General features: G+C 50.6%; 1 protein-coding gene across 3 annotated transcripts in view; it reads left to right on the top strand.

Annotated features, from left to right (window-relative positions):
* Nucleotides 1-14,727, top strand: part of HNRNPUL1 (heterogeneous nuclear ribonucleoprotein U like 1) — a 34,550-nt gene extending 19,823 nt beyond the window's left edge. For all 3 annotated transcript variants that reach the window (XM_079908653.1, XM_079908654.1, XM_079908655.1), the window contains exons 9-15: nucleotides 783-905; nucleotides 1,003-1,131; nucleotides 8,836-9,004; nucleotides 9,631-9,912; nucleotides 11,048-11,337; nucleotides 12,741-12,935; nucleotides 13,519-14,727. In XM_079908653.1, the coding sequence (XP_079764779.1) occupies nucleotides 783-905; nucleotides 1,003-1,131; nucleotides 8,836-9,004; nucleotides 9,631-9,912; nucleotides 11,048-11,337; nucleotides 12,741-12,935; nucleotides 13,519-13,635 (1,305 nt within the window). In that variant the 3' untranslated portion in view covers nucleotides 13,636-14,727. The remainder of the gene's footprint in view (nucleotides 1-782; nucleotides 906-1,002; nucleotides 1,132-8,835; nucleotides 9,005-9,630; nucleotides 9,913-11,047; nucleotides 11,338-12,740; nucleotides 12,936-13,518) is intronic.
* Nucleotides 14,728-15,592: the final 865 nt, after the last annotated feature.

A 15,592-nucleotide genomic window follows, 5' to 3' on the forward strand; every position in this document is an offset into this window, starting at 1 on the left:
AAAAACAGCAACTGGACTTAGAGCTGATTTGGTTGCAGAAGCTGTACTGGTGGTCTTTGTCATCAAATAATGTTTCTTTCTGATATATAAGTGATTTTGTGTTTATTCTAGAAAATTAAGAAACATAAAGAAAATTAAAGTTCCCTTTAATTCCACCATCCACAAATAAGTTTTCTTTGAAAGTTTTGGAGCTTATCCTATGCCTTTTGCTGTGCTAGGTGCCATTTATACACACACACTTACAGTTGAGATCTTAGGGTAGAAGCATTTTGATATCATGCCCTTTCACTTAGTGTTATTTTGTGAGCTTTGTCCCACCACATGAACACCTCTTTTGAAACTCATTGTTATTAGCCTCACTATTTTCCTCTTTTTGGGCATTTTGGTTACATCCAGTGTTTGCCAAATTGTAAACGTACTGATTAGAAATGATGCTCGTCCTTATGCATACAGTCTGTCCCCATCTGAGACTCCGGGAAGGTTATACCACTCCTTGTGCCTATTCCGTGGACCTTTCCCTTTCAGAGGCCCCTGAATCCCGCCTAAACAAAAATGTAAATACTCATAAGAGCAGGCCCTCTGCTGAGAGTCTGACAACCCTCATCTCTTTGAATCCCAACAACAGTACTATGAGGTAGACGCTGTTACTGCTTCCATTTCCCAGAGGTGGCCATGAGGTTTAGAGTCACCCTCACGGTCACCATCAAGTCAGGGTGATGCCAGGCTGCCATGCCATACACTGTTTCTGGTTCACAGTGTCCCTCCTGGTCCTGTTCTTACAGATTCTGATGATGGTGGGCCTGCCTGCCGCCGGTAAGACCACATGGGCCATCAAACATGCAGCCTCCAACCCCTCCAAGAAGTACAACATCCTGGGTACCAATGCCATCATGGATAAGATGCGGGTAAGGATAGCCCCTGGTCTCTCCTCTTCCACCTCCCACTCCCTGAATACTGCTCAGCAAACAGGACCAACCACCCCTCACCACCCCCTGCCCACAGGTGATGGGCCTACGCCGTCAGAGGAACTACGCCGGCCGCTGGGACGTCCTGATCCAGCAGGCCACCCAGTGCCTCAACCGCCTCATCCAGATCGCTGCCCGAAAGAAACGCAACTATATCCTAGATCAGGTACTTACTGGTGACTGTCACGCCCCAGGAGAGGGAAGGGGCCATTGGGTGCCTGGGAAGTCCTCTCTGGTCCTTGTATTTTTTTCCCCGTAATGCTCTTAGACTGCAGTACTGGTTAGAGGTCAGCCATACATGATGGCACAGTCCCAGACTCTTAACACAGCTTTCTGAGTCTGGTCTGCAAGCAGGGGTCTGGAGCAGCAATCCAGGCCTAGCTCAGGCCACAAGCAGCACAAAAGAACATTTTGTGAGAGCAAATTTTGTGAAATGGAAAGGCATGGATTTCTGAGCCAGACAAACCTGGGCTTGAATCCCAGCTCTGCTGCCTCCTAGCTGCGTGCCTGTGGGCAGCTGACTTTATCCTCTGAGTCTCCTGGTCTGTAAAACACAGCTCAAAATGGTGCCCGCACACCTAACACGGGAACTGGCACATAGTAGCTGGAGGTGGTTGTTAACCTACAGGATAGGTGTGTCCCAGCTTCTCTTAGCATGTTTGTATGACTGTCAGGTACCTATATGTTACATATTTTTTACCTGCATTTCAATGAAGAGCAAGGTTCTTAACATTAGGCAATTTGGGAACTTTTGAAATTAAACACAGAATTTTGTATGAAGATGCAGATATGTTTGTTTGTTTGTTTGTTTTGTTTTTTGGCCTCACTGCATGGTGTGTGGGATCTTAGTTCCCTGACCAGGGATCCCATACCCCCCTGCGTTGGAAGCGTGGAGTTTTAACCACTGAACTGCCAGGGAAGTCCCAGATATGATCTTTTTTTAACTAAAATGTTTTGAGTTGGGATAGGAAGATCGTCTGTGGCTTTTGGCATTCTCAAAAGTATGAGTGACCCAAACGTGGTTAAAGATCCCTGTCTCAGAGCAACGAGTGCTTCTTGTTTACCACCTGTGAGACCTCCTTGACGTTTGTCCTGAAGGCTTTCTCAAGTAGCAGATTTTGTATTTGAGGATGTACAAACAAGCCTCTGTTCCCCCTCAGCCTTGTATTTGTGTTTTCTTAAAAACCTGTAAGTGTGCAAATATGTAAACTAAGTAGCACCCCCAGCCTGGCAGCCTTAACTGGAGTGCCTTCCGTATGTGTAGTCCTGAGTACTTGGTTACCATGAGTTCAAAGGGCTTCTGATGAGGGTGGAGCTGGTTTTAGTGGTTGATCAGAAAGGTGGTTGGAGGGACTTCCCTGGCGGTCCAGTGGTTAGGACTCCATGCTCCCACTGCAGGGGGCCCAGGTTCAATCCCTGGTCAGGGAACTGGGATCCCACAAGCTGCATGGAGAGGCCAAAAATAAATAAGTTAAATTAAAGCCAACTTCCAACCTTTTTTTTAAAAAAAAAAAGGAAGAAGGAAACGTGGTTGGAAACTCCAGGGGATCAAGGTGCTTTTGCATAGGAGTGAGCATCTTACACAAAACAATTAAGCAGGAGCTTCTGGGTTGGTGAACAAGTGGACAAGTGCTCTTCAGAAGAGCATGGAAGTTCTGTGCCCCTTCCCACATAGCTTGCCCTTTGTGTTTGTTCCATCTGGCTGTTCCTGCATTATATTCTTTTATAATATATTGGTAATCTAGTGTTTAGAGTTGAAAAATTGATGCCTCGATATCCAACCTTTGAAAGGAGTACAAAGAACTTATTCTTAAAGACAAAAAAAATGGCTACTGGCTGGTGATAGTTCTTTATGACAGAAAAATTAAATGATCTTGCCAAGCAGTTAGGTACTGAGAGTAGAAATCTGGTTTGCTGATGAAACAGTTATGCTCAGTTGGCCAAGGCTATGCAATACAATTGGCATTCTTCTGTGATGGTGGAGATGTGAGATTTACTCTGGGTTCTGCTTTTCTGGAAAGTAGACATGAAAAGGTGTACTACTTTTATCCAGTGACCAATGCCGCAACCATGGGATTGAGCCCTGAAGACACATTTGTGAAGAAGACAGGACATGATCCCATAATAGTAAATTTTGATAAAAAACTACTAATTGGGCTAATGTTTAGAATATATTTATGGGGGAAGGGGACAGTTGGGCACAGGGTAGTCCAAGAGCTACTCAGGGTTGCTGCCCCAGCTCAGCCCCATCAATAATGCGTACAGCCAGCCTTCTCCCCCGTTGAAGACTTTGTTTGTTTGTTTGTTTGTTTGTTAACCCTAGCCTCACTTTGCCCCATTTTTCTTGTCAGGGCATTTTGGAGCTGTAGTCCAGCTTGGCCTCAGTGGGATTCTGTCCTGAAAGATAGAGCAGTGGTGTTTTAATACCTTGAGAATTCCTTTTTTGGATACCCCAGCAAGTATTCCCTGCCTGTCTTTTTCTCAGTTTACTAGTTAAATCAGCTGTGAAACCCATTTCAAATATGTGGCCCATGGAGAAAGTTTATAATCATAGAGGTTATAATTGTCTTAACATCTCTGTCCAGCATTTCAAAGTGGGCTTTCTCTAGAGGTCAGGGCCCCAGCCCCTCAGCCAGGCACAGAACAGTTGAGCACAGTAAAGACTTGCCGTTGGCCCTCTCAGCTTATGCTGCCTTGTTCAGGGACAGGGTCCAGGGCTGTTCCAGATGCACCTGTGGTCTTCAGGGCTGCTGGCCTCCTGGTGGAGGAACATGCAGATCAGGCCAAGTGTTGTAGGCCAACAGTGAGGCCAAAGAACGTGAACTCTGAAGGTGGGGGAGCAGGGTTCTCTGGTTGGCCACAGATTGGAGGATTGACTTGGGGCCCGAAACTAGAGATTACTGAGGCATGGGAAGAGGTCTGAAGCCAGTGGTTCGACCTGTTTTGGCTTAAACCCCAAAAAGTGTGTTCCAGAAAACCCTGGGTGGGTGAGCGTGTGTGTAGGAGATACAGAGCAGGCCCCAGGCCAGACCCTGGCATTTCCTACCCCACCAGCCTTGGCAGTGAGGGGTAAGTTGATGCTTAGCTGTCTCCTGAGTTAGATGGGATTCCCAGAGCAGAAACTGGTACTACAGGCAAAGTCCCTGCGGTCCCTGGATCTCAGCCCAGCACCATCTTTTTTCTTCTCTGGTTTTTCCTGAGTGGTCAGACCTCCTCACATTTGGCTCTTCTGGGTCTCCTGTTGGTAGTTTGACCTCAGAAATGCCCCTCCTTGAGAGGGGAGGAGAACGTAGCTACAGAAGCCAAGCTAGGCCAAGGGAACCGTGTAGTTGGGGCTTTTACCTACATTCCATGGTGACCTGAGTACTCTCTTCAGATTATGTGGGTGTTAGAGCAGTGGAACAGCCGAGGAGAAAAAGAAAAGAAAGAAGAGGTAGGCCACATTGCTTCAGGTGGCTCTGCTGCCAGTGGAAATCCTCTGGAATGAAACGCTGCCTGGCCTGTCCCTTGCCTACCAAGGTGCAGAGTAGGAGCTGGCCTCTGTGAGGCAGCAAACTTGCCTTCCTGGAGGCTTCTGAGAAAGCCCCTGCAGGGCCATATGTGAGGGCCCAAACCACCCCCAGGGTTGAGGTCTGCAGGCTAGGAGTTCTCTTAGGATTCTAACAGCCCAGAGCTAGGCCAGGCAGTGATCAGAGGCAGGGCTGGATATGACAACGTCGCTGACCTTGCCTCAGCCCTCAGAACAAGTGATTGTAGTCCTGCTTTGCATCCCTGTTGGCAAGAGCCACGCCTTTGCCTGAAACAGAAACCCAGGGCTACAGTGGAGACCCAAAGTAAACTGCCTCTTGTTGGCAGGCGTTGGAGAAGAGGATGTTTCTTTCCTCTCTCCTCCCCACTCCCAGAGCCTCAGCCCATTCCATTGTTGACACTCTGGCCAAGTCTCTTACCTCACAAGTGGTTCGTTCTCCTGGGTTCACCTCACGCTGAGGCTAGAGTGAACTCTTACGTCACCAGCTTTAAGTTTGCTCCCCTGGGATCCAACCCTGTCTCCTGCTGCCAGCCTGACCTTGTTGAGTTGTGGGTGGGGAACAAGAGTTGACAGGGGACAGAGGGGCTCTTAGAGACCTCAGGCTGTGAGCGGCCTGCTGTGTTCCTCCTTACTCCCCCAGACTGTCACACACCAAAACTACCCCCGCAGCTGCTCTGAGAAACCCAGCCCCTGTCCTTCGGCCCACATCACGGGGGCAATGGAAGTAGCCCGGGGCCAGGGAACACAGGCGGCCCCCGACCTCCTCAGAGTCAGCATCTTCAAGCAGGGTGGGGCTGGGAGAAGCAGGAACTAGGCTGAGGGAGCCTGCACAGCGGGAAAAGCTGACCTGCCGTTGTGCTGGTCTCTTAGCAGCAGCCCCCAGTGACCACAGCAGTGCCGGGCCAGCCCAGGGTCTCTGACCTCACTGTGTTTGCTGTGGCAACGGCACCAACAGCTAACTCCCTTTCCTCCAGGGAAGCCAAGCACTTGCATTTCTGCTGGCTGGCCTAGTTGCTCTTCTTTCCTTCCTCAAGCCGAGGAGGGAGGGGAGGGAGGCGCGGTCTTGAAAATTGTCACCAAGAGGGTTCTCAGCACCTCAGTTCCAGAATGTCTGAGGAGCCATTCCTCGGAGTCTAGCCACTTCCCAGGACAGAGACCAGCTGTTTATGAGTCCTGTCTGCTCTGCCCCCATTCTGCCCACTGTGAAGCTGCAGGGACTAGCCCTCTTGGCAGTGATGCTTCTTGTCTCTATCCCCTCATCAGGACGTTGACGGGGTAGGTCTCATCCATAGAAAACCACCAAGAGGTGTTTATCCATGCCCTTGGGGTTCAAAGGAATCAAAATAGGATCACTTCTTACGGGCAAGCAAACAGTGGAATGGATTGTCCACAGAGTGGCTGGGGCCACAGTCACCCCTGGCACCCGCCTACTCTGGGTTTTGTGCCAGGAGAAAACCTCATTATTTAGCTAGAGGAAAGCAAATTCTGTCTTTCTGTGACCAGATGCCACCTGATTTGCTTTTAGGAATGGAGTCTAGGAAGAGCGGTGAGGAGAAGGATTTGACTTTTCCTTTGTAACCTGTGTGCTTTTTAACCATTTGTGGCTCAGTGCCTCTCCTTGGGCCAGTGCTCAAGGCACAGATTATAACACGTGTATGCCCACCACACACCCACTTTGAGGGCCCCCACCCCCAGTTAATGTTGAGACGTTTTCCCTGGGGAACAGGGAAGACCATCTTTGCCTGCTGTGTGTGTCAGGGCCACAGAGTTGGGTTGGTTTAGAAAACAGCTGTACCCACAGCCCACATCTCCCAACAGGTGTGCACTGGCGTCCCTGGCCTCTAGCTGACCCATAACCCAGCTTCCTGTTCCTTGTGTTTTGGAATAGGCTCTCTTGTGCCTCATCTTTTCCTCAAACTTAACTTTCCTTGGTCCTTTCCATTGGGAAGCCTCTCCTAGGACAGTGTCAGTCCTGTTGGTCATATTTGCAGACTTCTTTCCCTGCCATTTTCACATCTATAAATCCTCACCAGAGCCAGGAGGAGGGTGATAGGATCTCTGTCTTATAGATGTAGAGATTTGAGACTCAGACTAATTAGGGGACTTGTCTACAGCCTCACAAATAGAGGCCACAGCTGCGATTTCAACCTCAAGCCTGTTCCCCAGAGCGTGTGTTCCTTCCACCCTGTCTCACCATCCCTGCCTTTCTGATGGGAAGTCACTATAGCTTGACGTTCCTTGGTCTGAGTTGCTTCAACTTAACCTTACAGTAAGAAGATCCAGTGCACCCCACCCAGTGACGGCCACATCATATCAACCATTACCTCCATTTGTTGAGTGTTGGCTGTGAGCCAGACCCTGGGCTAACCAAGGGCTTTTACTCACATGAGCTCCTTCAGTGTTAATAGTGACCATATGATCTTCCTATTGTTTTCCCTTTTCAGGGCTTGAGACTTAGTAGGTATGCAGACTGAGGCTCTGAGTGGAAGTCACTCACTCAGGGCCACACAGTGTGACTTGACCAAGTCACCTTAGAGCCAGGGTGTGCTGAGCCATCCCCCCTGCGCTACCTGCCTCTGTCAAGGCAGCTTCCACCCTGGAGGCCACAATGTAGCCCCCACTCCAGGAGTTCCTCACACTTGGTCAGTTGCTTTGTGGTCCTTTTCCTGCTCAGTCCTCACCAGGCCCAGGAGGGAGGCTTTTTTTCCTCCATTTTAACAGATGAAGCAACTACAAGGACTGGCCACACTAGGACTCGATGCTGGGCTTTTTCCACCCTGCCAGGCTGCATCTTCAAAATACAACATTTTTTTGTCTGTTTGTGCATGCCCCTTTACAGATCTCTTCCCCTCTGTGGCTTCTCCCTTGAGTACCTTTCAGAGCTACTAAAAGTTGTTTAAATGCAACATTACTTATTACTCCAGTTCTGTTGAGTGTCTGAATGGGAAAAGATACCCATACAGGTGCCTGGGTCCCACCTCCAGAGACGGGTTGGGGAATACTCTGGTGGGGTTTGAGCCACTCTCTTTTTCAGTAGTGTCCGAGTGATTCAGGTACACAGGCTGAGTCCGTGGAGCACTGGGGTTTGACAGATCTGGGCGCCAGTCCCAAAGGGCCCAGCATGTGGGAGGTATTCAATGAACGGAAGCTGTCTTTACTATGGCTCTCAATCAGATGTGTCATAGAGTACCGCTCTATGCCAGCACCAGCCCAGGAAGCACCTAACCATCATCTAGAAGAAGGGAAGAGAAAGTTAGTAGCAAAACTGCACTTGCTAAAAGCACAAGTTATCGCCTTGTCAAGCTCCCTGGTTAGAAGCTTGTGGGTGAGTCTGGTGTTTTAGAGCAGGACTAAGGGAATAAAAGAACCACAGTGTTGATGAAAATGATCTATACAACTGTCAAAGGGGCTGGTTAATTATGGCATCCATTCTATAAATATTATTAAAGGAGAATACCACGGAATTCCGTAAAGGTCCAGTGGTTAAGACTCCGCACTTTCACTGCCGAGGGCACAGGTTCAATCCCTGGTCGGAACTAAGATCCCGCAAGCTGCGTGGTGTGGCCCAAAAGGAAAAAAAGGAGAACACCAGCACAGAAAAATGACAGAGAAACATTAAGTGAAAAAAAGACTTCAGAAGAGTGTGTGTTGTTTGATTCCATTAGTGTTAAAAATCACCCTGGTGGTGCAGTGGTTGAGAGTCCGCCTGCCGATGCAAGGGACACAGGTTCGTGCCCTGGTCCAGGAAGATCCCGCATGCCGCGGAACGGCTGGGCCCGTGAGCCATGGCCGCTGAGCCTGCGCGTCCGGAGCCTGTGCTCCGCAACGGGAGAGGCCACAACAGTGAGAGGCCCATGTACCGCAAAAAAAAAAAAAAAAGAAGAAGAAGAAAAAAAAAATCACACAGATATTTCTAGAAATACATAAGAAATTCAATACAGGTCATCTCTGGGAGGTAGGAATGGCAGAAAGTGGATGAAAGGATTCTTACTCTAAACTTTATAGCTTGTACTCTGGATTTTTTTACTGTGAGCATGTGTTACTTTTAGAATGGGGGCTGAGGGGGCTGTAATGCACAGTACCACGAACAAATTGGATTAAAAAAGGAAAGCCCAAACTTTAGGAATCCCTTGTCCTGTTACTGTCAGCAGCCACTTTCCCAAGTCAGTTCATTTTCTGAGGGTAGTCTCAAGAATCTTAAAAGTGAAGAGCAGTTTCCTGAGTTTCTCTGCTTAGGAGAACTAGTATCCCTTTCTCAGTCCCTGGCCTACATAATACCCCACAGAGGAAAAGACCAACTTGTAATGACCATCTCTTGCCTCTTCTGTTACCTACCCCTAGACAAATGTTTATGGGTCAGCCCAGAGACGAAAAATGAGACCATTTGAAGGCTTCCAGCGCAAAGCTATTGTAATTTGTCCCACTGATGAGGACCTAAAAGACCGAACAATAAAGCGAACCGACGAAGAAGGGAAGGATGTCCCCGATCACGCGGTCTTAGAAATGAAAGGTAGGAAATGAGCAGTTCCCCGAGAGACATCGCAGCAGGGTCCTTAAGAGAAAAAGGGCTTTGCACAGTTTTTCCCTTCCCAGCTTCTTGATTATTCTTTTTTTTTATCTTGTTCTTTCTGTGCTTCTGCTTTGTCCCTTCCCCGTCTAGTACAGCTGTGAATGGAAAAGCTGCCTGTATCCCTCCTGGGGCAGGGTTTTCAGACTAGATGGGGCTGGGGCAGGATGAGGGAGAGGATGTGTGGGAACAGGTGCTGAGAGACCTGCACGGTTGGCCGTCTGCCTCTGGCACCCACTGGGTGGGCTAGCTGAGCAAGCCTCAGTTTGCTTCTCTGTAAAAATAAGGAAGATGATTCCACCTGCCAGGCTCACTCCCTGGGTTATAAAACATTGGTTTGGTGGGGCTTAGCCACCTCTTCAGGAAAGGGAGGAGAGGGTCTTTGTTAGCCCCTTACTGTGGTCAGGGAGGCCGAGCTTGGGACCCTGTCTCTCATCTGTCGCTCACACTGCAGTCTCCTCCTCCTCCTCCCTTCTGGCAGGCCAGTGTCCTGGGGGTGAAGGAGACCAGACCTCAGAAGGTGCTGACCGCCTCTTCTTGTTCCCTCTGGGGCCCTCCCTTCCTCCTAGCCAACTTCACGTTGCCAGATGTTGGGGACTTCCTGGACGAGGTGCTGTTCATTGAGCTGCAGCGAGAGGAAGCAGACAAGCTGGTGAGGCAATACAATGAGGAAGGCCGCAAGGCTGGGCCACCCCCTGAAAAGCGCTTTGACAACCGAGGCGGTGGCGGCTTCCGGGGCCGTGGAGGTGGCGGCGGTTTCCAGCGCTATGACAACCGAGGTCCCCCTGGGGGCAACCGAGGAGGCTTCCAGAATCGGGGAGGAGGCAGCGGAGGAGGCAGCTACCGAGGAGGTGAGGCATCTCACACTGAGCTATCCCTGCTTTTGGTTCCTGGTTCAGGGTTGCATTTTGTGAATGCTTCCTCAGTCAGCAGATGACATTTCCCTGTCACCCGCAGTGGGCTGAACTCTGGTAGAGAACTAAGATAAATCAGAGTCTGGGGCCTCAGGGAAACTCTCCCACTGTCATGCTCCCCCTGGACATTGCTCCTGAAGCCCTTGCCCATTTGTATGTCGCATTGCTATTATTTTTATGAATCTTTCCCACCCCTCATCTGACCATGAGCTTCTTGAGAAGAGCGGCCAGACCGAGTTTACTGCCAGTCCTGGGTCCCACCTCAGGACCTGGCACAGGGCAAATATTAGGACTGGTTTTGCTTCTGAAACACATGGAGAAACAGGCTTGGAGAGGTTAATTTGCCCAAGATTCACCCAGCTGAATCCATAGTTGGGATCAAGTGAAGATGGATCCAGAGCCCAGGTTCTTATTAAGTTATGCTGTCTCTGAAGTGTATGATCATGATTTAGTAAGCATGCTACTCTGTTTCAGTCTTGTGCTGGGTGGTTTTGGAGACAGAGCCTTGACCAAGACACTATATCACCCTGTAGTGACAGTCCAGAAGGATTCTGGGCTGAATGGCACAGCCCGGGGGTACTTTGAGCTCCAGTGATATCTGATCCAGCCTGCAGGGGAGCAGGGCTCAGGAAAGGCCTCTTGAAATGCTGATATCTAAGCTGAGATCCAGAAGCCTGTAGGAATTGGCTGGGGGAAGGGTTCTGGGCTCATGAAAACTGCACAAAGGCTCAGAAGAGGCCAGCCCATTTGGCCAAGCCTGAAAAGGACTGTCCCAGTGCTTAGATGTTGGGGACACAGTAGAAACTAAGACAGCCCTGGTCCCAGGCTTACAGTCCATTGGGCAAGACAGACCTGTCAGCAGGCCCTAACAACTGAGTGTTACCAAGGCGGCATCGGGGGGTGCTCCCAGGGCTCTGGGGAAGGCCGGAGGGAGTGCTTTACTTGTTCACTGGGACTGGACTCCTGCTCTGTGCCTGGTCACACTGGAGCTACAGTAGTCTTCAAGACAGCCCAGCTCCTGAGGGTCCCAAATTGAGAACAGTGGGGCCTCTCACCTGATTCTCCAATGCAGGTTTCAACCGCAGTGGAGGTGGTGGCTACAATCAGAACCGCTGGGGTAACAACAGCCGGGATAACAACAACTCCAACACCCGAGGCAGCTACAACCGGGCTCCCCAGCAACAGCCGCCACCACAGCAGCCACCGCCACCGCAGCCACCGCCACAGCAGCCTCCACCACCACCCAGCTACAGCCCTGCTCGGAACCCCCCAGGGGCCGGCAGCTACGCTAAGAACAGCAACATCCCTGGCTCGAGCGCCAATACCAGCACCCCTACTGTCAGCAGCTACAGCCCTCCACAGGTGAGAGGATAAGCGTGCGTGTGTGTGTGAACAGGTGAGAGGAGGTGGGTCCAGGGAAATCACCAACATGTGCTCTAGCCACAGGTCTTCACTCTTACCTCCAGCCCTGCCCTTTCTCCCTTCCCTGCCAGTGCTTTTGGCTGAGACAGACGCTAGATATTCCCAGATGCCTTCCAGACCCAGAGTAAATCGGGGAACCTACCTGTTCTGTCATCTCTCTCAGGGCGGGCTGTATGTGTTGGTCCCACAAGCAAGTACATTTCTCTTGGCTGCGTTCTCTTGGCTGTGTCACTGGCCTCACTGAATCCCCAAGAAAGCACTCAATTGGAGTTACCCCTTCAACCTAGGCTTGAAGGGGCTGATCCCCTTGTCTTCAGGATGTAGGGACAGACTCTAAGGTTGGTGAGGACTTGACCTCTGCCCTGAGAGCTTCACTGCGGAGCAGCTCCAGGCTCAGTTTGAGTTCTCAGAGAGCCAGTGCTCAGCTCTGGTACACACAGGCCCCTTAACCAGAGCAGTCCCCATTTACTGTGCACCTTCCACACTTCAGGCCTGGAGGCAGCTGCCAGGAGACACAGATGAATGGTTCTAGTCCTGGTCTAACCAGAATATTTCCTAGAACAGGAGTTGGGCAGACACAAATTCAAACCCCAGCCCCACAGCGTTCTGGTTTTGTGACCTTGGACAAACAGCTTCACCTCTTGGGACCTCGTTTTCCTCATAAAGGACTAGAGTCAGTAGTAGAACTTACTTCCAAGGTTTGTTGTGAGGGGAAGATGACATCATAGCTTTGCAGGTAAGGCTCTGGAACTAGGCGGACCTGGGGGCAAGTCACAGCTCTGCCACTTCTTACCTGTGTGGCTTGGGCCTAATGATTTCACCTCCCTGAGCCTCACCTTCCTTCTCTGTAAAACGAAGCCAATGGAGCCTGCCTCAGAGAGTTGATGGGGGGATTAGAGGAGTTGAGGATCCAGCCTGGACATGGGAAGCACTTAGGAAATTGCCACTACTGTTTTTCTTAGCAGGTCTTCCAATAACAAATACCACCATTTATTGTGCCCAATGGATGGTGCACGTAAGCTTAGTGAATACGCAAGGCAATCCAAAGGGGTGGTTCTGTTGTAATTCTCATTTTACAGAGAAAAAGAAAAACACTGGGATTTCAAGAGCTGCTGTGTGCCTTGCTCCCCCAGGGTCTCATAGCTGGGATTAGAGTCCAGAATTTAGCTCTTGATCCTACCCTGTCCTGCCATGTCACAGAGCTGACCCATCTCCTTCTCAGCCCTGAAACAGCGTCCACCAGGGAAGTTCCTTTGTGGACCCACTGCTTACAAAGGCCCTTCCTCCATCCCAGCTGAGCTGGCTATTTCACAGAGACTTGTTTTTTTCCCTCCACTTCCCAGCCGAGTTACAGCCAGCCACCTCCCTACAACCAGGGAGGTTACAGCCAGGGCTACACAGCTCCACCACCTCCACCTCCGCCACCACCTGCCTACAACTATGGGAGCTACGGCGGCTACAACCCAGCCCCTTACACCCCTCCGCCGCCCCCTACCGCACAGACCTACCCTCAGCCCAGCTATAACCAGTACCAACAGGTAAGTGCCACAAGCAGACGGGGGAGAATGGGGAGACTTCTAGGGGCCCCACAGGGGTGTGTATTCCCAGACCTGTGTCCCTGCTTATCCCTAAAAAGATGGGCAGCTCTCGGGCCTTGGGCTGGTGTCCATCTAGTACAGTACAGCCATGCCCGTTTGTTGAACACTTCTACACTGGCTGCTGAGTAGCTGCCATCCTAGTTCCTCTCCCCAGTGCAGCAAGCAGAGGGCTTAGCAGGGGCCTCAAACCCCGATTCAGTACCATGGCCAGTGTCCATTCTGATTGGTTCATGCTAGGCCCCATACCTGCTTTTGAGTATTTTGAACATGGTATCTAGCTGTACCTGAAAGGGCATTAGGTTGGCAAGCCGGGAGACCGGGGCTTCAGTCTCTAACTGCCCACCCATGTGACATTAGGTCATTCACTTATCCTCCCAAGGTACCTTGATTTCTCTGTCAGACCTATGTGTTGACTGTCATCACCGTGCCCATCTCCACCATGGGTGAGGGTGGGGTCAGGGGAGAAGCCAGATGTGGGTCTGGATGAACGACAACCTGGTGCTCTTGGTTTCTCTCTCCCCAGTATGCCCAGCAGTGGAACCAGTACTATCAGAACCAGGGCCAGTGGCCACCGTACTACGGGAACTATGACTACGGGAGCTACTCCGGGAACACACAGGGGGGCACAAGCACACAGTAGCCAGTGTGTCCTGGAGGCCCCTGCCGGCTTCCTCCACCAGCGCCCACCTTGGCCCCCCTTGTCCACCCCCTCCGGGTCACGTGGTGCTGGGGGACGGGTCCTCCCAGGGCTGCCTCTCCTCCAAGGGGCTCTTCCCCCACACAGGGCCGGGCATTTTCCTCCGGATTCAAACAGGCAACAATGACCATTTATTTTGTTTGTACCCCCACCCCGCTCCTCTTCCTCTTCCTCCCCTCCTCCTTTTTGACTAAAGACCCCCCCCTCCCTTGGTCGTACAGTGAGGCTACAGGGCTGTGGGGAGGGCCCCTTCCTGTCCTCTGGTCCCAGCCCTACTCCAGCCCCTCAGCTTCCCAGATTCTCATGCAGTTGGTTGTAAATTCTTCCAGGAGCTGTTTTACTGTCTACTTTTCAGAATTTAAAAAAAAAAAATCAAAAACTTAAAAACACACACAAGTTTAAAAAAGCAAAACGCAGAGGGAGGAAGAAGTGACATATTTTTTTGGTAATTATGCTTTTTTTTTTAATTTTTAGAATTTGTCCCTTTTTACTGTGGGTCGGCTGTTGATATTTCATCAGGATAACCATTTCTTTGCTGAGTTCAGGTGACCGAGGAAGAGCCACACCCTCAAAACAAAACACACACAAAACAAAACCACAGAATCATCTTTAACCTAACTTTTTATACAATGTCTCAGTTTCCGGTAACTTTGCACACAAGCTTCTGTGTTGAGTTGAATTGTACCTGCCTTTTGTATTTGGAGAGAGTGTGACTATTGAACTTGAAACATTTTATTCTGGGCGTCTTGGTAGTTTCTGGTGGGATTAATCGGGTGAGAGGGAAGAAGGGAGTTGGGGGGCTCCTTCCTTTCAGAACATGAAGTTTCTCCCACTGCCTCCTCTCCAAAGGTCTCCCAGGTGCCAGACCTAAAGGTTTTTCCTACAGTGATCCTCTGATTATTTTTACTTCCCCTTGACCCATATGTTTTAATAGGACTTTAACAAACTGCACTTATTAAGAAATGTGTTTGCCCTGTTTTGTTTTGTTTTTGTTTTGTTTCAATAAATGACATGGCACCTCCTAGCAGGAAGGAAGCAAGGTTTCAACCCTGAAGTGTTACTGCAGTTGGCCTTTAATTGGGGCGGGGGCCTTTTCAAGGGGACATTATTTACTCACTCATTAAACACTTATTGTGGGATTTGTGTGCCTGTCCCCATTTTTGGTGCTGGGGATGCCCCCTTAAACCTGGGGCCCTCAGTTTAAAATCCACTAGTTCATTTTTAACGTGGTTTTCTGGTCTCTGCCCTTTCCAGTTCACCCACAGTCCCAAATCCCTCCCGGAATTTGTGAGTAGAAAAGGATGGAACAAGTCCCTAGGCAGAGAGCAAGGTAGGGTGATGGTTGGAAACTAGGGCTGGACTGTTGGGGTCATCCCTTGGTGTGACTGCCCATCCACATTAGGCCTGGCCTCTGTGTTGGACTTAGGATGGTTCTTGACCGTGCTCCTGGATCCAGGCTAGTGGGGATTCCAGGAGCTGCTTTATCCAGCCAGTGTTAGGTACTTGCTCTGTTCCTTACCCACACCCACTCTGGACAGTGCTGAGGACACAGCATGACCAAGGCAGTCCTGGACCCTGCCCTCATGGGGCTCTCAGTCCAGAGGTAACACGGACCTGTCATGGAATGGTGACAGCGCCAAGGTCAGCTGTGAGAGCTTGGGGTGGAGGGGGGTGGTGAGGTGAGGCCTTCGTGGAGAAGGGAACTTTTTTAAAGAGGAATGAGCTGCGACAAAAGACTTTCTGGGGCTTCCCTGGTGGCGCAGTGGTTGGGAGTCCGTCTGCCGATGCAGGGGACACGGGTTCGTGCCCGGTCTGGGAGGATCCCACATGCCGCGGAGCGGCTGGGCCCGTGAGCCATGGCCGCTGAGCCTGCGCGTCCGGAGCCCGTGCTCCGCAACAG

Source organism: Stenella coeruleoalba (assembly GCF_951394435.1).
Source record: "Stenella coeruleoalba genome assembly, chromosome: 20".
Classification (NCBI taxonomy): Eukaryota; Metazoa; Chordata; class Mammalia; order Artiodactyla; family Delphinidae; genus Stenella; species Stenella coeruleoalba.